The sequence below is a fragment of the Psittacula echo genome, assembly GCF_963264785.1.
Source record: "Psittacula echo genome assembly, chromosome: 8".
In the NCBI taxonomy this organism is placed as follows: Eukaryota; Metazoa; Chordata; class Aves; order Psittaciformes; family Psittacidae; genus Psittacula; species Psittacula echo.
In genome coordinates this window covers 6,878,167-6,900,401 of record NC_137744.1, presented here as the reverse complement: position 1 = coordinate 6,900,401, position 22,235 = coordinate 6,878,167, and the positions used below count along the sequence as shown (strand labels likewise).

At 42.8% G+C, this 22,235-nt stretch overlaps 2 protein-coding genes across 6 annotated transcripts in view; both read left to right on the top strand.

The window, feature by feature from the left end:
* Positions 1 to 16,773, top strand: part of ACSL4 (acyl-CoA synthetase long chain family member 4) — a gene marked incomplete at its 5' end in the record, with an annotated part of 32,177 nt that extends 15,404 nt beyond the window's left edge. For 2 of the 5 annotated variants that reach the window (XM_080625060.1, XM_080625061.1), the window contains 14 exons: positions 1,753 to 1,992; positions 2,298 to 2,475; positions 3,200 to 3,309; positions 3,396 to 3,534; positions 4,253 to 4,403; positions 5,032 to 5,155; positions 5,929 to 6,000; positions 8,099 to 8,238; positions 8,692 to 8,864; positions 9,073 to 9,147; positions 9,370 to 9,561; positions 10,096 to 10,210; positions 10,903 to 11,060; positions 12,936 to 16,773. In XM_080625060.1, coding sequence (XP_080481186.1) covers positions 1,765 to 1,992; positions 2,298 to 2,475; positions 3,200 to 3,309; positions 3,396 to 3,534; positions 4,253 to 4,403; positions 5,032 to 5,155; positions 5,929 to 6,000; positions 8,099 to 8,238; positions 8,692 to 8,864; positions 9,073 to 9,147; positions 9,370 to 9,561; positions 10,096 to 10,210; positions 10,903 to 11,060; positions 12,936 to 13,093 — 2,013 coding nt within the window. In that variant the 3' untranslated portion in view covers positions 13,094 to 16,773. Of the gene's footprint in view, positions 1 to 1,641; positions 1,993 to 2,297; positions 2,476 to 3,199; positions 3,310 to 3,395; positions 3,535 to 4,252; positions 4,404 to 5,031; positions 5,156 to 5,928; positions 6,001 to 8,098; positions 8,239 to 8,691; positions 8,865 to 9,072; positions 9,148 to 9,369; positions 9,562 to 10,095; positions 10,211 to 10,902; positions 11,061 to 12,935 lie in introns of those variants that run through there. The other 3 variants (XM_080625063.1, XM_080625062.1, XM_080625059.1) reach the window with 3 other exon arrangements.
* A 3,345-nt stretch (positions 16,774 to 20,118) lies between these two features.
* On the top strand, positions 20,119 to 20,436 carry KCNE5 (potassium voltage-gated channel subfamily E regulatory subunit 5; the record flags this gene model as incomplete). Its single annotated transcript, XM_080625089.1, has 1 exon — positions 20,119 to 20,436. One exon carries the CDS (start codon positions 20,119 to 20,121, stop codon positions 20,434 to 20,436), a length of 318 nt encoding a protein of 105 aa, XP_080481215.1.
* Positions 20,437 to 22,235: the final 1,799 nt, after the last annotated feature.

The following is a 22,235-nucleotide window of genomic DNA, read 5'->3' as shown; positions in this document are numbered from 1 at the left end:
GTGGCATCCTCTCTTTCTTGAACACGTCTGAGCTTAGGCTAGTACATTATACTGGTATTCAATATAAATGAATTCTATAAATCTCATTAAAAAATGAACTTGGCAATAGTGTTATTTTAGGTATCTGCAGATCTCTTACTTTTCCATTACCAGTGCTTTTGGTACTGGCTACAACGCAACTGCAGATGTTGATCTTACTAAAACCCCAACAACCTATTAATAGCTTTCTGTTATGCTGTTAGTCACAGTTGTCTGGTTTAACCTGAAATGTTAATTGTAGCCTCCCTCCTCACCTGAGGCTGCCACATACATTCATCGAGGTTCCTTTTGGGGTTTGCCCATGTTCTTTTGAGTCCTGAGGGAGCCCTGAAAATTCCCCTATTCTCATTGTTATTTCTATCGGATTCTGTCCATCAGAGACTGGGCTTTGGGATAAGCTACAGGCAGTGTTCTCGCTGCCCTGTGTCGGAGCTCCTGCTCTTGTGTTAGTGCACCTCTGCCTTTTACTTTGCCTGCACCTGCTGTGAGCATCGTTGGTGCTGTGTTTGCGTGCCACCCAGATGAAGATAATAACCTGTACCTCTTCTGTGCCAGCACAGCCTAGTTACAGACCAGTGGGCTATGTATCCACAGCTGAGGTTCGCTATGATGCTTTGAGTTTTCTCCCAGTCACCTTCGGTCTTTATTCAGGGCCAGTTCTCCTGAATGAGGAAAGACTTCCGTCAGAATCTTGCCAAGTTGTGCTTTATTTTAAACTGGATTAAACTGGTCTAATTGGATTCCGTTTTTCCAAACCTGGAGTTCTGAAATACCTATACTGAAGTAATTTTCAGAAGGAGAGAAGCAGGTCTGTGTAATCCTTCTCCCAAGAGTCTGAAATTCATAGCTGAAAAGTAATAGATGAATAATTCAGTTGCTGGAGCAAAGTTTATAAAGCTGTTTTGGACTATTATATCTTTTTTAGATTACAGTCCGTAGACTTCTGAGGAATCTGTTTCAAGATACATTTTAATCTGAATATACATTGATATACTCTGAAAAGCAGTAAAGAGATGTACTGTGTCTATTCCCTGTAGTACAAATATTTAGGGGGAAAACAACTGTTGACCTCTACCACCATTACACAACTGTAGCATTACTCAAGGAGCTTAAACACAATATTATGATGTGAAGGACAGACTTCATCTCAACAGCCCTGCACTATTCAAACAGAGATAGTGGGGAAAAGCCTTTGAAAAGTAAATATTTGTGGATGCAGCAAACAACTGTGGAAAAGACTCATCCCTTTGGTCTCCAGAGCAGTACCCTGCTGTATCCTGCAGTGTACGTGCCTCTTGAATCCGTTACCTCAGCCTCCTTTGTCTTGATGTGTTTGAAGTGAACTCTTGGAAGGACTAAACCTACTGGACTGACTGTAAGATTACTAATTTAATTCTTTTCTTCTTTTTTTCCCCTGCTCTCTGCTTGGCTCTGGTCTTCACCCACAGGTGTCCACTGTTGGCTCTCCAAGGTTACTAAAATCTTAGCAACTGTTCTGGAACCTAAGCTTCTGAACTTACCTTGCTGCATCGAGCTGCACTGCTGCTTTGCTCTTGCCTGCTTCAGAACACAATAAGAGATTTTCTAGTGTAAATATCAGCAATGAAACTTAGACTAGAAGTACGTGCCATCCTCTTGCTGCCTGTGTACTTGTTGATATATGTGTACAGTATGCTTGTATTTATTCCATGGTATTTTCTTACCGACGTTAAGAAGAAAAAGGCTATGGCAAAGCGTTTAAAAGCTAAGCCCACCTCGGACAAGCCTGGGAGCCCCTATCGCTCCGTCACCCACCTTGACTCACTAGCACACATAAACATTCCTGGAGCTGACACACTGGACAAGCTGTTTGACCATGCTTTGGCCAAGTTTGCGAAGAAGGACTGCCTCGGGACCAGAGAAATCCTGAGTGAAGAGAACGAAATGCAACCAAATGGAAAAGTGTTCAAAAAGGTAAGTTTTGAGTTTGAGCTTCTGGCTTGGTTTTGAGCTGCTTTGCCTCAACAGTGGAGGTCTCCTTAGAGGTATTCCTTAATCATCATCTTATGTTATAAAATATCCCTTTTCTAGTAGTTAACGATAACAGAATACAGGAGGCACTATTTATTCTACCTCAAGAAAAACGAAAGCAATTTTATTTCCTCTAATGAATGGCAGTGTGTGTGCTTATGGCATTAGGCACCAACTCATGTAAGATCACAGAGCTTTACCAGCAGCTTCTTGTCATCACGGTTGTTGGTTTTTTCTCCCCTCCCCAGTTAATTTTAGGCACTTACAGATGGTTATCCTATGAAGAAGTACATGAGAAAATGAATCGTTTGGGGCGAGGAATGACTGCCCTGGGACTAACCCCAAAGAGTACAGTTGTGATATTCTGTGAGACCCGAGCGGAATGGATGATCATGGCTCTGACCTGCTTCAAGTACAACTTCCCTCGTGAGTCCTCAACTCCTTTATTTCCAATGTATTTTAGAACCATTTCTCAGCACTCAGTATTTTGAATCTGCTGATCCTGTCATTGACGATACATGAATTTCATAACTCTGCCTATGGTCTGATTCTTAGCAGTTTCCAAGTCTATTTGATGCACTGTGGAGAGCCCTGAAATCAACTTGCTCATACTTACAAGACTGATAGTTCTGATTTTATTGCAGTAATGTTCTAGATGCTAGGAGACAGAACAGTACAGTTACTGTTCAGTTGGGCTTTTTAAATACTCTGAAGATATCAGTAGCTGTTTCTCCCGCCAGAGTGTGGGAAGTTTTTATAGTATTTCCTTTCTGTATCCTGAGTTACGCATCTGAAACATGAAATGGTTATTAGGAGAGGAATGGTAATCAAAATCACATGCTCGTCTGAAGGGGGTTTGGTGACATTTTAAAGCTGCTCGAGTTCAGGACAATGATGAATATGGGCTTTTTCTTTTCCTTTAACTTTAGTTAAGCTGCCCTCATTGCACAGCTCTCATGTGGCAGAAGATTCTTACGTGGAAAAATTAAAAGCTGGTTTCTTTCCAAATCAGCAAATTCCCCATGGAGCTAACTTTATCATCATCACCCTCTGCTCCCCCCTCAAGGCTTTGCAGTCAGCTGCACATGACCTTTTGCATTTAGCATTACTTGACCTTTCTTTCATGTTCCCTCTCTCCTTACTGTAACAGTTATTACGCTGTATGCCACCCTGGGGGAAGAGGCAGTAACCTATGGTCTCAACGAGTGTGAAGCAGCGTATCTGGTCACCAGTGTGGAACTTCTTGAGAGCAAACTCAAGGTAATTTGGTACCAGCTTCACCTCGTGTTATTGCCCTGTTTTAATTTTACCGTGCAGTCTACGTTAATTGCATTTCTCTTCTACAGACTGCACTGCCACAAGTCTCCTGCCTGAAACACATCATTTACGTGGACAACAAGAGTATCAATAAAGCAGAATACCCTGAAACTCTGGAAATTCACAGTATGCAGACAGTAGAAGAGCTGGGAGCCAAACCAGAGAACTGTAAGTGAATCACTTCACAAAGAAGCAGGCAAGCAACGTTAACGGTGAAATCAGACCTAGGTGAAGAAGGACATGTATCAGAAAATCCCATCCATGCAGGTCTCCAGCACAAAGGCAGTGGCAGATTCATCCTCTGGCTTCCTTTAAATAAATGTCTGATTTCTGTTTACTGCCCTTCACCTTTGTGAACAGGTACTTCAGGATAACACTTTAGAATAGGTAATATTTTAGAGTAATAGAAATAATTATCTATAATAACCAGAATAATGTAATTTTAAGACTTCACCTTTATCAAGTGAAGTAGGATCTGGTGCAATGTTCCCTTTTCTGCTGTCCTTAGCTTTTATTCATCCTACTTTCAGTAGGATGAGAAAGCACTTGATCATCTTTTTTCCTTAAATCATCAGCCTGTGCTTAGCCAGATCTCTCTCTTGAATAAAAGAGGAGGTAAAGTGGCAAAGGAGCTTTGTGCAGGGCAGCACACATTCCTTGCAAAACCTGCCTTCCCTCACTTCCTCTTAAAAACAGACCGCTACTCTTTCCATCATGACTTCTGCATCCAGCACTGAGCACACAGCAGCACACTGTGCTGAGGCACTGGTTTCACACTGCTTGATTTACAGGCATTGTCACATTGATTAATTACAGAAATAGTTTATTACAGAATATTTAGAAAGTAAATAAGAGTTAATAAGGATTTTTCTCCTGCATTTTGTAGCAAACATCCTCCCAAGCAGACCTGCTCCTTCAGACTTAGCTTTAGTGATGTACACCAGCGGCTCTACTGGGAGACCTAAAGGAGTGATGATGGTGCATAAGAACTTAATAGCTGGAATGACAGGACAGTGCGAGAGAATACCTGGCCTAGGGTAAGAAACAGTTGTCATGTGCACAGGGAGATAAAGCAAGAACCTCCAAAAGTACAGAGGTTTACACGAAGTCTGTTGCTGGCATCAGGTGTTGTCAAATTCTATTATGAGCCCAGTAATATTTAATTCGTAAGAAATAAATCTTGTGTTGGAGCTCACCCTCTTGTTTGAAACTGCAGCTGCCACCAGATACAGAGATTCCTCATGTAGCTGTTTTCAGGCAGCTGGAATCATGGCAGTGATCGGCTGTCTTTCTACCAGTATATTTTAGAAGGAGATGCTAGCTACGATGACTGTCAAGGATTCGGAAATGATTATTTTTAAATATAGCGATTTTATCCGTAATTCCATACTCAGAAAAAGAAACAGCATTGGAGCATTAAGGAGTCTTTGAATTTCCAAGAAAACAGGGCAAATCCTGTAATTCATACTGATTTCAGCAGGGTAGGATTTACCCCATTCTGTTTATAAACTGTGTTTGAAATCATACCCTTCTTCTATGCAGAAGAATAAGCCTTACTTGTGACTTAAGTCTTTCAAGAAGTAATAACTAAGCACACAATAAAGCTGTTGAACAGTGTTTTGAGTCCACTTGTGCACCACTGTTAATCAGACAACTCTGTCCTAGGTCCAAGGATACTTACATCGGTTATTTGCCTCTGGCCCACGTGTTAGAACTGACGGCAGAAATCTCCTGCATCACTTACGGCTGCAGGATCGGCTATTCCTCTCCACTCACACTGTCAGATCAGGTGAGGGCTGGGGGGAAGCAAAAGCCAACTTCAGCTTTTGCAGTGTGCAGTCTCCTTGCATGGCCACCCTCTGCCATTAAGGAAATGCTGAGGGATGTGGCACACTTCAGAAATGTCACTTTTTGGTCAGACCCCAACACAAATGACCATTCCTGTGAACGGCAGCAGCGGGTCATCATACAGGAATCTTCTTAAAATCCTTACTTTTATAATACTTAGGAAATCTAAAAGAAAACCTAATAAATGCATACAGCATTATCCACTGGCTATGGAAAGAACCACTATTAACAGATGAGCTGAAAGTGAGACTGTTTAAAGTGATTTGAAGTTTTTGGTCTCACTTTAGCAGTTCTTCATCCAGTTACTGTAGATCATCTACTCAGCCTGTTGCCTTTTCCATTGAACAGTTAAGTAAGAGCAAGTTAAGCTGGAAAAGGATGCTGCTATATGTTTTGTTGGTATAGAGAATACATCAAGCAGAAAAGGAGGAAGATGAAGGAGAAAGCAAGTACTAGAGGGAGGAAATAAAAGCAAGATCTACAGATTGGACTTAACCAAGTTGGGCTTGTAAAACATGTAGTTTTTGTTGAAATTGTTGTTAATTGTTACTTTTTCCATCCTAATGGAGGAAAATTAGGGAGGAAATGTTTTTTGGAGGGGCAGAGGAAGAGATTTAAATTACATGCTCATGTATTTCACTCTCTTTTTAGTCCTTTTCTAAAGAACTGCTTGGGTTTCAGCTTCGTAAATTGACTTTTTTTTCCTTACTACAGTCAAGTAAAATCAAGAAGGGAAGCAAAGGAGACTGCACTGTCCTGAGGCCTACACTGATGGCAGCTGTGCCTGTAAGTATGCAGCAGATACATTTAGCAAAAAAATGATGCTTTTTATCTTGTTCATGCTAGAAAAAATCCATTTACTAACTTTTTTTCCTCTTCATGTGTAAGTAACTGTCACTAATAGGGGAAAAAAGCACAATATAGAATTCAGTTGCCATTGCCTGAACTGAGCGCTGGTGCTGCAGATGAGCACAAGAACAGATGGATGCTAAAGCCAAGATCCTTTTTGATCTGAAACTCTGAATGTGTTTTCATAGTTACAAGTGATGTTTTATTGGGCTACTGCTACAACAGTAGGATACAGTTGTAAAGTCTCCGACAGAGTTGTGAAGGCTCTGACATTCACAGCCTGAAACCCCTTTTGGCACAGGGGGAAAGCGGGGTGGCTTTGGCCAAGATGGACACTCCAAGGATATGGGTGTTTGGTGGATTACAGAACTTGGCTGCGCTGCAGTAGCTGTTGGGGTGCTCAGTCTCAGGTGCTTGTCTCCAAGGTAACACTTAGGCCAAGTCTCCCTGGCTGTTCTTAGGGTAAGGAGGCCATGCTGAGTCCCTTCTTACAAGGAAGAATGATCGGGAGACCAACTCCTATTGCTTCTGTAGCTTACGTTAGTATTTGGGTGACCAGGCCTCTGCATTCCACAAGGTCTTGGTGCTATCCAAAAAATACACAAACCACCGTAACATCACCAGGGATGGGAATGTCTAAGGAATGAAATGGAAAATAATTCTGGCAGAGTCCAGAGGCACAAACAAACATTTCTAAATACTTCATTCAAGCAGGACATTGTAATAAGGCCACTCGTTCCTTCCAGCCTCTGTCATTCCAAATACCCTCTCATGCCTCTGTAGCCCTTCCAAAATGCTACAAGTAATTCTGCTGCAAAATATTGTCTGGCTTTTAGAAACAGCAGCTGATACTGTGCAGGTGAACTGCACTGAAAATAGAGTACGTGTTTGCTGAAATTCTGGTTTCTTTCAGTGCCGGTAATGAGGACGTGAAGGAGCTGATCAAAACCACTCATGAGAGTGGTATCTGATAAGACTGTAATAGTTTGATCTCTGATATTTCAAAGTACCTAATTTTCATAGCTTTCTTTTCCATTTTAAATTGATTTTGTTAGAAAGCACGTAAGTACATCACACCATTGTGCTCTGTCACATTAGCTCAAGAAGCTAATCCTTCCACTTCTCCTTAATACTTCACCACTCTGAACACTGTATAAGTTCTGTAATTTTAGGGATCATAGGCTTATTACTTTAATGGAAATTAATTTCTTGTCTGCGGGGTTTTTGTCAGGTAACGAGAATTACTGAAGCCACATTGCTTTGAAAGTTGAAAAACTCCTCTTGGTGAAGGAAGCAGTGAAATGGAAGAGTTCATTCCTTGTGCTTGCCAGTTGCTGTGGATAAAGTACAGCACCAGGACTCCTAAGCACGATCTTGTATGGCACATTGCACCCTTTAGCAAAGAGATTGAGCTAAACTTGAATTCAGACCCATTTGTCACATTCAAGTTCAGGTTAAGGTGGTATCAATAATGTAAGCAATATAATATAGCAGGTTTCATTACCCAATATTTGTATCTGTGGTTAAAAAGATATCTTTAGCATGAGGGGAGGAAAGTATTTCAAAACTAAACGTGAGGTTCAAAAAGGTGCTTGTGAGCAATGCAGAACCTGAAGACCTGCAGTGGTTACTCAATTACTTGCCTGTGTGCTTAATTCAAGACAAGTTTTTTAATAGGAGATATATACTACAGCACGGGGGTTCTTCCTCTCTAGTGATACTGGTGTGAGGAGAAACAGCAAATACAGGAGTAAGGCTCAGTCACTCAGTTTCTGCTTCATTTCTGATGCTTTGTTCCACCCATTTTGAATAGCTCCAAGCTGCACTATTCTATAAACTGATCACACATTCAAAGCATTACAGTTAAGTGTTGCCTAACCAATGATGCAGCCGTTTTCACTCTTACTGTATTACCTGTTTCAAAGGAAGAATAATAATAGAGGTGGTTTTATTCTATTTTGCACATGGAATTTCCCTTACAGACGCTAGGCTGGCCTGTGTGGTAATTTTCCTTGCTTTTTTTAACCCTTTCCAGGAAATAATGGACAGAATTTATAAAAATGTCATGAGTAAAGTGCAGGAGATGAACTACATTCAGAGAACTCTGTTCAAGATAGGCTATGACTACAAACTGGAGCAAATCAAGAGGGGATACGATGCACCTCTGTGTAACGTGTAAGTCTAATTCACAGTCCAAATGGACCTTTTTCCTTGTGGTTTGTTAAGACAGTCTAAAAGCACAATCAGCTCAGCTATCTGACATCAGAGAATTCTCATCTAACACACAAATCTTAAGCTAATCACTGAAATAATCCAAGTTCTTACTGGAAATGGGTCAGACACTTAATGGTAGGAGTGACTCATCTTCAGAACAGATGACTGGTTAGCTTTCCTTGCTTTTGGGTTTTTTGCTAGTAAAACTGGAATGTTTGTTTAGTTAAGTTACAGGAATTCTGCCATCTTCAAGTGTTGCACAAGAGGTGACATTCCCGATTCTCCTGCTGTCCGCTGAAATCTGTGACTGAAGTTAATTTGAAGGTGTTCCAAATAGAAAATTACACAAACCTTCTTCTTCCTTGCTAGAAACGCTGAGGGAATGATTTTTAAGGCTTTTTTCCTTCTTTCAAGGTTCCTGTTTAAAAAAGTAAAGGCACTGCTGGGAGGGAATATCCGTATGATGCTCTCTGGAGGAGCACCCCTCTCACCTCAAACACAAAGATTCATGAACATCTGTTTTTGCTGTCCTGTTGGTCAAGGCTATGGACTAACAGAAACATGTGGAGCTGGAACAATTACAGAAGGTAGTTAAAATGCTTCTGGAAATACATAATTTGAGATACATATGTATATATATCATATATATATGAGGGTTGGGTGGGGTTTTTTGTAGTCTGAACAGCTGTAGTGCTTAACTGCAATAAAGTAAGATAAGCTACTGCCTTATTTATAGTTCAAGTATATATTTCATATGACAAAAATCACTGTTTTCTTCCTTGCTCTCTCTCCAAGCTACTGATTACAGCACGGGCAAAGTTGGAGCTCCTCTTATTTGTTGTGAAATAAAACTGAAAGACTGGCAAGAAGGTGAGAATATGAAAGGTTTTGATTTCAGAGTAACTAATGTAACCACTGCTTACCTGGTTCCTTTGCCTGTCTGCTTGGCTCGGTGTAGCACATGAAGTGATTGTTCTTTTATAACAGTCATCAGTTTGTGTGCATTAACTTCAAGCTGAAGTTTCAGAATATTTTCTTGGCAGCAGAATATACAAGTTCAGTGTAATTGTGTGTGGATTTCCTTGTTTTCAGGGGGCTACACCAATAAAGACAAGCCTAATCCTAGAGGAGAAATCGTAATTGGTGGACCTAATGTCTCAATGGGGTATTTTAAAAATGAAGAGAAGACAACAGAAGACTTCTCTGTTGATAAGAACGGTCAGAGATGGTTCTGTACAGGAGATATAGGGGAATTTCATCCGGATGGGTCTCTGCAGATTATAGGTTGGCCTCAGTTTTTGGTACCTTAACATATTACAAGATCTTGACTAAACATAATTACAAGCATGCTGTTAATCCTGTTGTTGGCTTTGCTAGAGCTAATCTACTGAAGGTTACCTGCTTGCAGAATCACAGTGTAAAACACACTCCCAAAGGTCCTCGCAGCTGTAGGAATATTGTGGAAGTGATGCTGTTTCCTGTGACATTATCACTACCCAAGTTCAGCATGTGGACTTTAAAGAATAAATGTAAGAGTAATTTTTGGTATCAATTACAAAGCTTTAAATCCCCATCACTTTGGTACACGTTGTGTAACAAGCAGTGTAGCACTACAGAAATGTGTTTAGAGAAGCCTTTATAAAGTTGGTTTATAAAGCTGTTAGCTGCTTTTAAAGTTTATTAAGATGCTTTTATTCATGTTTATTAAGAATCTTGCATAGCATTGCAGATATAATACATATACAGTGGTTTTGCAAATGAGCCTGTGGAAATGCAGAAGTTTAAATGGAGCTTTTTTTTTCCTTCTCCTACTCTTAGATCGTAAGAAAGACTTGGTAAAGCTACAAGCAGGAGAATATGTATCTCTGGGCAAAGTAGAGGCAGCACTGAAGAACTGTCCATTGATTGACAATATCTGTGCTTATGCCAAAAGGTAAGAGTGGTATTAATTTAGAAACTCCAGTTAGGGTAAACATGAAATTCAGGCTCTGACCCAGTTCTCTGACGCTAGACTAGTTTCCTATGGTTTCCATTGAACACACACCCTCACCCCACACCCCCAGGGTGCAGGTTATAAACAGCATCTCTGAAGTAGTTCAGGCAGCCAGACTCCCTAAAACCTGAAGAAGTGACCTATCTCTGTTGGCATTTCTCCTGTCCTAATGCACTCCAGCTCCATCTCATCCCTTCCCTGAACAGGTGTCATTATATCTAGCATGTGTTTTGGCTTTCTGGCAAAATACCAGAGTAAAGTTAACCTGGCCACTTTGCACCTGATCCAGAGCTCTCCACTGGGTTTCAGAAATTGTCCCAGTCTCTCCTTTCCCTCCCCTCAACTTAAACACACTACATGAAGGCGACTGAAGGGAACTCGCTAAACACCAGATGTAGCTGGGGAGCTAAACAGAGACACGCATTCATGACGTTACAGCAAAGCATGATACCAATCAAACCTAATGTTGTAAAACATCTTAGAATACCTCTGATAACTCATCAGTTGTGAAGAGTTGATGTACAAGAAGGATTCTGTATGGGAGAATCTGTGCATAAATGTTGTACACCCCGAAATGGAAGTCTCAACTGTTTGGATCTTTCTTCCTTTCCCCCCTTGCCACTGTATGTTAGCGACCAGTCATACGTGATCAGCTTTGTGGTTCCTAATCAGAAGAGGCTGACAGCATTAGCGGAGCAGAAGGGTATCAGTGGAACCTGGGTAGATATTTGTAACAACCCTACGATGGAAGCTGAAGTCCTGCGAGAGATTAAAGAAGTGGCAAACAAGAGTAAGTAAAGCAGCGTGTTGGGCTAGCCAGTCTTATGTCCTTACCGAGCAACTGATCCTCACCAACTGCCCTTCCTTCTTCCTGTTGCCTCCATCTGCCAAAACCTAGTAGTTTAATTGGATGCAAAAACCCCACATCAAACTGTTGAAACAGCTAAAATAAGGTCCAAGAGAGCTGAAAATTTGGAAGGGAAGTTACAAGACATTTGCTGGTGAGAAAAACTGGCTAAGCTAAAGAGTTCAAAGCATTTCCTCCTCCTCCCATGTGACTTCTTCCCCTGCAGCTCTGAAACAACCATGATCCCTGTGGTTGTAATGGCTTAAAAGCCTCCTGTTCCTTGCTGTGGTACTGAATGATCAAAAGCCTCATCAGTGCTTTACGGTGCCAAAAATGTAACAAAGTCACTGGGGAAGAAAGTCTCTAGAGCACTTGGGACAGCATATGAGGAAGTGGTAAAAATGGACATAAGTACATGCTGAGCACTGCCTCTCAAACTTCAGCAAAGAGGAATGTGTCTTTTGAAACCAAGAAAACAAGGATGAAAGGCACTTCTGTTAAGGCTTGCTTTAGAAAAAGAGAAATCAGGCCCACAGGTCTCAGACTTGGGTTGAAACATTTTAATCCATGTTTTTCTGTCATGAACTAGGCAAATTACTATCCACATAGGTAGCTTTGTTTATTCAAAATCCTTTGCTTATATGTTCTTTCTACCTTCTCGATGGTGCTCTGCCATTGGGATACAACTTCTTCCAGAACTATTTTAAAGAGATCGTTCCCATTTTCGGCAGAACATAACACACCTTCCCACGAGCAGGCAGAGAGCTCAATAAGCTGACAGAGTACGTTACAAGCCCAGACTAAAGTTACAGAGAACAGCTCCCGGCGCAGACACGGAGCCGGATCTCGTCTGCCCGCATCTGCTGCCGCCTAGAGGCGACACTGCCAGGCATTGTCTAGAAATTCAGCCGCAAGTCTATGGATGTGGGGTCCCACAACAGGGCTATGTGCAGGAGCTGATAGCAGAGTCCATCAGGTATTGCACACATGCAGCAGCGCCCTACCCTATTCCGATGTCCCTGCCCTTCTCCCTTAAGCAGTTACCTGCCTTCTCCTTTATCCTCTTTGGCCTGTTGGCCTGTGCAAGAGAGAAGCAGCTTTGGTAGCAGTGAGGCTGTGCACTTACCGAGCCATTGCTTCCAGCTGAAGGGCAAATAAGTAATGTAACAAAAATACAGAGAAGCCCCTTTATTTTGAACTCTAAACAAACTCTTAGGAAGCAGAAATTTGGGAAAGAATCATTCGACCATGGCAAGTGCAGAAGTACTTCACTGTACTTTAAATATGAAGCGTATCTAACTAGTCCGAGTTAGTCTAGTTATTACTACATTCCTACAATAAAGATACAACTCTAGATTTCAGTGTATTCTCTTGGGACAGTCATCTCAGATCTCCAGGCTACACACTCATTGTTGCAAGCTTTAGATTTTACACCGTCACATCCAATACAAGCTATAATACTAGAACATCTGTATGCTATCTCAGCATTGGTACAAGAATTAGTATTTCATTTGGCTGTGTAATCATAGTCACGCTTTTGTTTCTTGTCCCTGCAGTGAAATTAGACCGAGTTAGTCTAGTTATTACTACATTCCTACAATAAAGATACAACTCTAGATTTCAGTGTATTCTCTTGGGACAGTCATCTCAGATCTCCAGGCTACACACTCATTGTTGCAAGCTTTAGATTTTACACCGTCACATCCAATACAAGCTATAATACTAGAACATCTGTATGCTATCTCAGCATTGGTACAAGAATTAGTATTTCATTTGGCTGTGTAATCACAGTCACGCTTTTGTTTCTTGTCCCTGCAGTGAAATTAGAGAGGTTTGAAATACCCATCAAAGTACGGTTAAGCCCTGAGCCATGGACCCCAGAGACTGGGTTAGTAACAGATGCCTTCAAGCTGAAAAGGAAAGAACTGAAAAACCATTACCTCAACGACATCGAACGAATGTATGGAGGCAAATAAACAAGTTGTGTTGACCAGGTTGTGCAGATGGCTCCTTCTCATGCCTCAATTTTGAATGTCTGTGTATGCTGTAGATATCACACATTCAGAAAATATACCAAATGGATTACTGTTTCTATAATCTGTATAGAGTACAACAGAGAGTGTCTTAGACTCCAGATTCTTAAGTATTAGCGGATTAGACACTGATGGTCTTTGTAGAGTTTCATGTGATGATCTCCAGTTTGGAAACAGACATCATGATGTGAAGCAGTATGACCAGGTAATTTTATCACTGTGTTTCTCTAGCACATTCAGACTGCTTACAACTTCTCCTGAATACATTCTGAAATCTGGCCTATATTTCAAAGAGAAAAATTAATGTAATGGTGATGATTCTTCTGTTACAGTAAGCCACTTAGAGAGAGAGGAAAAGAGTATTTAAAATCTACCTTTCTCCATTTAAACATTATAACATTAGTCAAGAAATAGCTAGAGATCACTGATATTGTACTGCTTGAGAACGGATGGATACTTCTGCACATCAGTTAGCATCCTGAATGTTTACAGTGCCTAAGAGAGAATACAAAGTACACTTATTGAAATAAAGGTGAACTGAAAAGCTTTCTAAAAACAAGGTATTTGAGATTCCAGTTGAGAGTGTTGAATTAACTCTTTCAGCTTCCATCTCACCAAATGGGGTTTTATTTGCCACTGTATTTTAATTCAGACAAACAGAGCTTTCCACTAGGACACAGAGCATAACAGAAGACAAAGCCGTGCACTGCCGTACAAGGGACTGATGAGAAATCATCACCTGAATGCAAAACTTGATTCTCCACTGCCAAAGAGCAGTGACATTGCTGGGCTGTTGTCTGTAAGTGGATTTGAAGCGCCAGTGAGTGTTTGGTTTTGGGTTTTTCTGAAGGGTGGTTGGTGGCTTTAAGGCACTGATCCTCTAAACCTTGACATACATGTGAGCAATGGTACAGTCACCTGTACGTCATTTAGAGGATAAGGGTCTGAACATCAATAGTCACTTTATGGAAGGTATTTCTGTTCACCTTTTAACTACAGTGAGTATAACAAGGCAACAGAAACCAACAGTAGTTTCCCCATATAGTCTTCTTGTACTTACAGAAGAGTAGTCTGTGACCGGGGAACCTTTGTTTTATGGAACTTGTAAAAGGGACAAATCACTCTTTACAGGAATTCGTTATAAAAATGTGCTGTTATTAACTGGAAGTCATAGATGTGAAGAAGTGGGAAGATACAACTTAATAATAGTTCATCACTTTGTGTGCAGAATCCTGTGCTGTGTCTTCTTTTGACTTGTAGCCAAGCTCCTGCATTCCTGCTGCTCTTCACACTTGAACCATAAGTGCTGTAAAAAGTGGAGGCTCTTGATACTGTTCTACTTTGCACTTTCTTAATCGTTTTATATATGTTGCTTACATTTTGTACAGCTGTGGCCCTCAACTGCTATATATGACAAATTCATTTTAAAGTATTTATAGATTTCTATTCATAATATTTGTGTTGTGTATATGATGGTAAAGAAAATATTTGGTATTGTCACTGTACAGAAAGTAAAAGATTTTGTACGACGTATCTCCTGAACACGCTTGCAATTCCAGGGCAAGTTCTTCCTTGATTGCATGTATGTGGATTTTTCCTTTTTCCAGTTCTAACAGATTTGGCAAGAATAAGTCATGGCCGTGTACTCATTAACTGAACCATCCCTTCTCCTTGGGACCAGCGTCAAACTGCCCCGCGCGTAACTTTCTCTGGCCAGTCCAGAACACTGCCAGCTCCCCTTCCAAGAATGCCGAGGGGAAAGGGGAAAATCTGAGGCACAAGGCTGGCTGTGTTTAGTTGTGCATGGAACTAAACAGTCACTAAAAGGAATGAGGAAACAGTTTCTCTAAGAAAGAAAATTATTTTAATATACTTCCAGGTATGACAACAGCAAATACTTCCCATCTAAGGAGCAACTTCTTGAATGACTTGCTTATGGAGCCACATGACCAGTTTTCCTGTGTTTCAAATTGGTCATTATTCATCCCAGAATCATTACATAGCCTTCAGTTGGCCTGTCAGCATCACAAAAGTGAAGTACATGTAAGAAACTCGCACTTGAGTATGGCTGCAGGTTATATGGGTTTGGTTTTTAAGCCATGAATGTATTTATAAGCAATGTATTTTATCAAGACTGCAGGTATGTTCTGTGTCTACACATGCACAATGTTAACATTTCAACAGTGGAATACAATTTAAATGGTTCCAAAAGCTGTGTTCTGCAAGCTCTTTGTGTTGCACAAGTTGTCTCTAGTTCCTGTCCAACGCCTCACATTCTCTCTGAGACTGAGCACACCTTAGAAGAACTTCTCAAAGGCAGCAGCAGTGAGTAGGTGCTACAGATGGTGAAAGCACAGCCTAGCATGGGCCTGGTTTTTCTTTTAAGAGGTGACCTAAATGTGCATGTGCTGCAAAGGGCAATTTGATCCACATCAGCTTTTCAAGCATTTTTAGAGAAGGGGAAGGATTACATCAGGCCGCCTTCAGATACGGGGATTACAAATGTATTTGCAGTTTGGCAAGAGCTTTATCTTCTTTTTTAATGAATTCTGAATACCTTAGTGACAGCTTGTGGGGAAGGAAGCAGAGGATGAGCAAGAATGTCATTCTTGTCATTAGAAATAAGGAACTTAGGATGCATAGATAAACAGTATAAGGCTTCAAAACCATTACAGAATCATTTAGGTTAGAAAAGACCTCCAAGATGATAGTGTTCAACTGCTAACCCAACACTGCAGTGTGAGGGAGCAGTTCATTTATGAAATGTGAAGATTCCAGAGAGCTCAAAGTAACTGCAAGATCTTTAGAAAGCTGGCTCAGAACTTCAAATTACCCTCCTAAGCCTGAGAAACAAAATCCAGTTTGGGCATCTAATACAAGATTATGTTTAAACCTTCTAGTTCAAAAACCCCATGGGGTATCTAGAGTTTAAGTACCATAAAAGTGGGTCTAGGAAGCTTCATGTGTGAAGGAAGACTGTAGTTAAGTTCAGGTGGCCTGAAGAATGGTGAATTGACAAGAGAGGAGTAACCTTCAGCTACATACATACTACCCTAAGACAAGCACAAGAGTTGTCACCATTGGAAGAGGAGGAGCAGAGAGTAAGCTGACACTGAGTGACTTTGATTATTAGATATTTTAAAAGAAACACAGACCTTTAAAACTATTCTAAATGCTGAACTAGTGCCTCAAGATCCCTGCCTTTTGAAAGGCATCAGAGCCTCTGGGTCAATGAACACCACCTGTCAGGAACAGCTTCAGCACAGAACTGGGGCTGGGGCTGGAGCAGGAGAACCATGTTCCTGCACATAATGCAATAGTAATGCTGCAGGTAACAGCAAGGTGTCATTAAATGGCTTACAGGGGGACAAAAAACATATAAACAGGGAAAGTGATGAGTTATTCTCTTTAAGAGTAGGTGTTTAACCAACCCAATCCAATTTTAGTGCCCATCGCACCATCTTTGATCATAGCATGACACAGAGAGCTGCCTGCCAAGGAAGCCAGTGTGTTGAACTGCCATTCCCATCAAACACTTTCTGGCTCTGTAAGGAACAGGATGTGAGTTGAAAATGTGGGTCACTAATCTTCAGACAAAAAAGCCCACCACCCCCAAACCTACCCCATCCCAGAATAATTATTTCAAATAACTACGTTGTATTCAAATGATCAACCAGTGATGTTCTGCAATTACATGCCATGCAAGAAATAAATTCTCACTATGTATTTGGTTTTGGTGTGGGGTTTGTTGTATCTTGGTTTTGGGTGGTTCTGTGCGGGCTGTTTGTTCAACAAAGCCTGTCTAATGGCTGAACTCTATTTACAGGAGAGTAAATCCATTTCCCTTATGGAGGCTAAAATTTAAATATCAGAAGCTTAGAAAGAATAAATCTTGTGCTTTTTAGGAAGCCATGTTTTGAAGAAAATCAGATTCATCCTATATTGCCAAAGTGCTTTAATGAAGCTGATCATCACAGGGAATTTGTCCAAAACTACGTGCAGTCCTGCCATCAGACCAGTGATAATGACATTAGACAAACAGCTCTGGGCACTGTGTCTGGTCCTCAGCCTCCTCACCTGCTTCGAAAGGGTAAAAACAACCCCAAACCCAACTCTGTTGCATTTTTCACTTGTTCTCCCATTTTGGAACACCAATAACTTGCTCGCTAATGAACATTAACAAAGATGCCAAGCATCTTTCTAACACCTTTCTAACCATCTAACTAACACCTTCACCTGTCTTCTGTTACACAAGGGTGACCACCCCAGCTATGCTATCCCCGTTACCTCTGAAAATCCAAACCCTGAGCATGAAACCCATCACTCTTAAGACATGATCTCCTATCGTTACAGTTAACACCTAAAGCAAAGAGAGGCCATGTAAGTTTTCCTTATTTGCCTTTTAACAAATTAAGTGGTGGGGGAGTAATTCAGCACTTCTTGATTTGAAACAGCATTGAAAACGTCGAACAGGCCTCCTGCATTGCTGAACCTATTTAAGACTAAGACTAGCCTGACTACATGTGGAGTCCACACATTGTTCCAGCACTAAAGGAAAGGCCCAGCCCTGGGAGGTGTTGCCAGGGTTTTATTTGTTTTAAACAGCACTGTATCGAACCTAAACCTTTCCTGTTGGATACAGAGCAGTGCTCCCCCAGGGAGGGAACATGAAGAACGGATCACTGTTCTCTATAGCTGCCTGCCCTGCTCTACTTTCTGCCTTTCGGTTCTAAGCACACAATCTCCAGATGAGCTTGGTTTTATGAAATGCCATCAGGGTCATTTAACTAGCCCCACTCTGTCCCTATGTTCAAAACACAACCCTCATCCCCCATACCCCAGCTTGGGGTAGTGACCTCTAACTTCATTGCCTTCCACAGGATATCTGCCTCTCATCGAAGAGGGAAGCTCTCACCTTGTGACTTCTTGTCCTTGTTATCTTTAAACCTGAGTCTCTGCTCTGAACACCTTCCTGTAGCACAGTAAGGATGCTGCTGTGAGGAGCAGAAATGCACAGGTGGTGACAGTGACTTCCTGAGGAGCTCTGCAAACAAATGCTACACCACAACCCAAGCTGACCTTCCAGCAAGTTTGAGTGACTCAGTCTCAACCCACATACACCCCACTCTAAGCACTTACTGGCAAGCAGAGTCCTTGCTTTCAGAGGAAAGATGCCAAGGAAATTGTTCACACCAACAAAAAACATCCTGTAGAAAGGCAAATTAAAACCTGGCACTCTCTGAAGAAAAATCTACTGGACCTTTGGGCTCTGCTGAGATTCTAAATGGACATTCAGCCCTTCTAACTGGAGCAAAAATTACAATCTATTGTATTTTCCATTTTATTTCCACTGTCTAGCCACTAATGTACTTTCAGTAGGTCACTCACAAGTAGTGAAAAAGCAAGACGCCTGCACCATATCTGAGCCAAAAACTTTAAGAGATGTGATTCTGTAAAAAGACTCCTAAGAGGACAAAACCCACTCATATGCACATCAGCAACCTCCTCACTGCGCAGGCAGCGACCTCTCACTCATATCCTACAGCCTGTAAGTCAATACCACACTGACCTTGCCTCCCAGCCACCCTTACAGATGGATGCTCCTGGTCTGCTGTTAAAACATATCCTTCTCCCTGAAAGCAGAGAAAGAAAACAGGACAGGACACAGTGAACAGCCCCAGCCACCTCCTGGAAACAGGCAAAAAAAACTGCACAGGGTGAAAACAACTCCACATGCTGGAAAGATTGTGATCCTGTAACGCATACCACTGACACATCCACCTATAAGCATGATAACAACTGAATTTAAACAGTTACCACGTAAGAGCCTGGAAGCAGGGAAAACCTGAGCATTTGTGGGATGTCAAAAACACCGTAATTATGGGCACAGACCTGTGGGAGGAAAAGGGAAGTAAAAGAAGGAAACTTCCATATCTGGTACCGCATCAGAACCCTCTCCAGCACAAACACCAAGAACAACCCAAAACCTAACCTGCTAACACTCAGCCATCTCCTAGCCGTTCTGCTCAAGGAACAACCCCTCTTCAGCTAACTCCAATTGTTTTAATTATTTCATTACTCCCATTAACTTTCCCTCTGGCCATCTGACCCCCACAGCTGCTGCCACTCAAGCTCCTGTACCCATCACCTTTCCTTGCAGCACTGCCCTGCTTTTGCCTGTTCCATGCCACTCACAGACTCACAGCCAAGTGGCTCCATAAACCAGCCAGGGCCTCCTGCATGGATCCGGTGTCATACTACCAGCACGATGCAGGGTGATGGCTCTTGCAGCTGGTCCCATGCAGCTCTGCCAGGCTGTCTTGGCGCTCAGTGCCTGGGTGCAATGGGAAGGGAGAGATGCCAAAGCTCCCATAACTAGACCCAGCTCCTTCCTGCTGCTTGGTGGACCTACATTTTCCCAAGTGTTCACCTTCATGACAGATCTTGCTCCTGTGATTCAGGGGGGCTGCCAAGGGGTCTCAGTTCACTCTGTTCTCTCAGTGAAAGGGAGATTTCTGTTCTCTCCTTGCTCCCTCACAGAGGGAGCCCAGCAAGGCCCAGTGGTCCCACTGTGCGGGACGTGCTGCCGGTCTGAAGGACATAAGCAAGGGCTGCTCGGCTGCACCTTTCAAACAGAATTACTTTTACCCGTTCTAGCGTGGGAGAGGGCGTTTGAGTGCAGCCTGGCACCGTGAGGAAGTGGAATCAACCTCTTCAAACATTAGGCTCTGGGAGGCGGCAGCAGGGCAGGCAGCGCAGCAGGAGAAAGGCGCAGCCCCACGGCCCCGGTAGCGCCCGACACCTCCCGAGCAGAGAGGTTCGGTCCCCGGGCTCCGTGCACGAACTGCTTCATCTGACCTGCGGCCGTGACACCCCCTGCACAGGGCGCGGGTCCTGCTCACCTCCCATCCCCGGTACCGCCCGCTCCGAGTAGCAGAGCCGCTGCCCGGGGCCGGGCCGGGCGCGCCATGAACTGCAGCGAGCCGCGGCGGCTGCAGGCGCTGATCAACGCACTGCTGCGGGAGCTGCGCCGCGGCGGCAACGCCAGCGCGGCCGGTGCGGGTCCCGGAGCGGGTGCCGGGGGGGACGCCTCGCTCTACATCCTGCTCATCATGATCTTCTACGGCTGCCTGGCCGGGGGGCTCATCCTGGCCTACACCCGCTCGCGGAAGCTGGAGTCCAAGCACGACCCGTACCACCTCTACATCGAGCGCGACTGGGGCCGCGCCGGGCCGGGCGGGCCGGGAGAAGAGGGCGGCCCCGCCGAGGGGCAGCGGTTGATGTGAGCCCAGCCAGGTCGGTCCCTCCGAGCCTGCCCCCTCGGCTCCCCCCCGGACTGCCCCAAGGACCGGCGGGGTGAGGAGCAGATCGGCGCCCGCGGCCGGTCCTGCAACGGGAGCTGCGCTTCAACTCTGCTCAGATTTGGACTGCTTTTCTGCAATGAACACCTGCATCGCGTACGTACGGAGACCACTCTCATCCATCATCTCTAGATCTTATTTAACATCTTCTGCTCTAAAATCGGTTTGTATTCCACCCTGTTATCCGAACACAGTGCTACTGCTGCAGGCAGCCTTTCACAGAATTAAAAGCTGCCACTTTATCGCTGTATTATGAACCCTTCTATCACTTCAGAGCACTGGCAGTTGTGCCAGGTACAACAGACCGGAAGGGTCAGGTCTCGTTCTGCTAAATCAAGACTGTTCCGGTTTAACGTGTTTATCAAAACAACAGGAACTCAGAGGCTGAAGGTGCTCCCATGAGGAAAGCATCAGAACCTCACCATAGTATTCTGTGCTGATGCACAGTAACTTTTAAAGGCATCAATAACATACACACAGAGACGTGGAACTGCAAGAACACCTTTGTACAAGTTAAACCTTTAGATTAAAACACCACATAGGATATGCTCTGTACAAAAAAGCCGGGCAGGCAGAGGCTGTTTCTCATGTTCTAGCCATGTTAACAGTCTGTTGTTGCTTGGTTTGGGCTTGGGGTGGGTTTTCTCCAGATAAAGGAACAATTCCAGGGAACAAGCACCTTCACTAGGAATGCTGCACCACAGTATCTGAACTGCTATTTGGAGTTTATCCAAACCACACTGCAGGAAAAAGCAGCTTTGACATTAACTTAAAAGGAGGAGAGGTTTTTATGTTATAGATTTCCTAATACTCATGAATATTCTTTCCAATAGCAAACCAGTCTTATATTTGTCTCCTACTGCACCTTACTCTCTCTACTACAGCTTTGTGGAGAATCACTGTAAACCTTAAGGGATGAGTTTAAATAAATCCTCGAGAGGACTGGCAGTTACCAAGTCAACTTTGTCACTGCAAACTACTGCAATAGCCACAGACCAAATGACAAAGTATTGTTTGTTATCAAACACTAGCTTGTGAACACCCAGACATCTTCATTTTTGCACACATTAAACCTTCAGTGCACTATGTGCTTAACACATTCTGTTTAATGCTAGCTGGTTACTAACTGCTTTCCACTGCTTCATCCTATAGACAAATTTGGAGGTTGCGGCAATTCTTGGAGTCAGTGTCCAACAAATCCACTGATTCCTAATCTGTTTCTCTTCCCTCTCCCCCAAAACACACAGTATGTGACACATACCATTATTTAGGTCCTACCTAAAAAAAGGGCTGCTCTTGTGAAAAACTCACCATTACACAGTTCCCAGTAAGGGAAGCACAAGGCCTCCTGCCAAGTTACTAACAAAACATCAAATTCTGATTATCTGCTGTTCCATCTGTACCTTTCAATACCTGAAAGAATCGCAAGGTCTTGGTGAACTGTAGCAATCTGTGATTTACATCGGTCCATCTATTCTTATCGTTACAGTTCAACCAGGTGTTTAAATACAATAACACCATCAAGCATTAACTGTAGCTTACACTGGAACAAGATTTACATCATATATACAGATAAATACAATACGCATCCACAAATGCAAGTGGCTATACAGCTGTGTTACTCACTTCACACATAGTCCTGGTGTCTCTAGCAGGTGATTTTCACAACTGTGTATAGGGATGCTGCCTGGTTGTGCAGGGATGGGGTCAGGAATGCCAAGGCA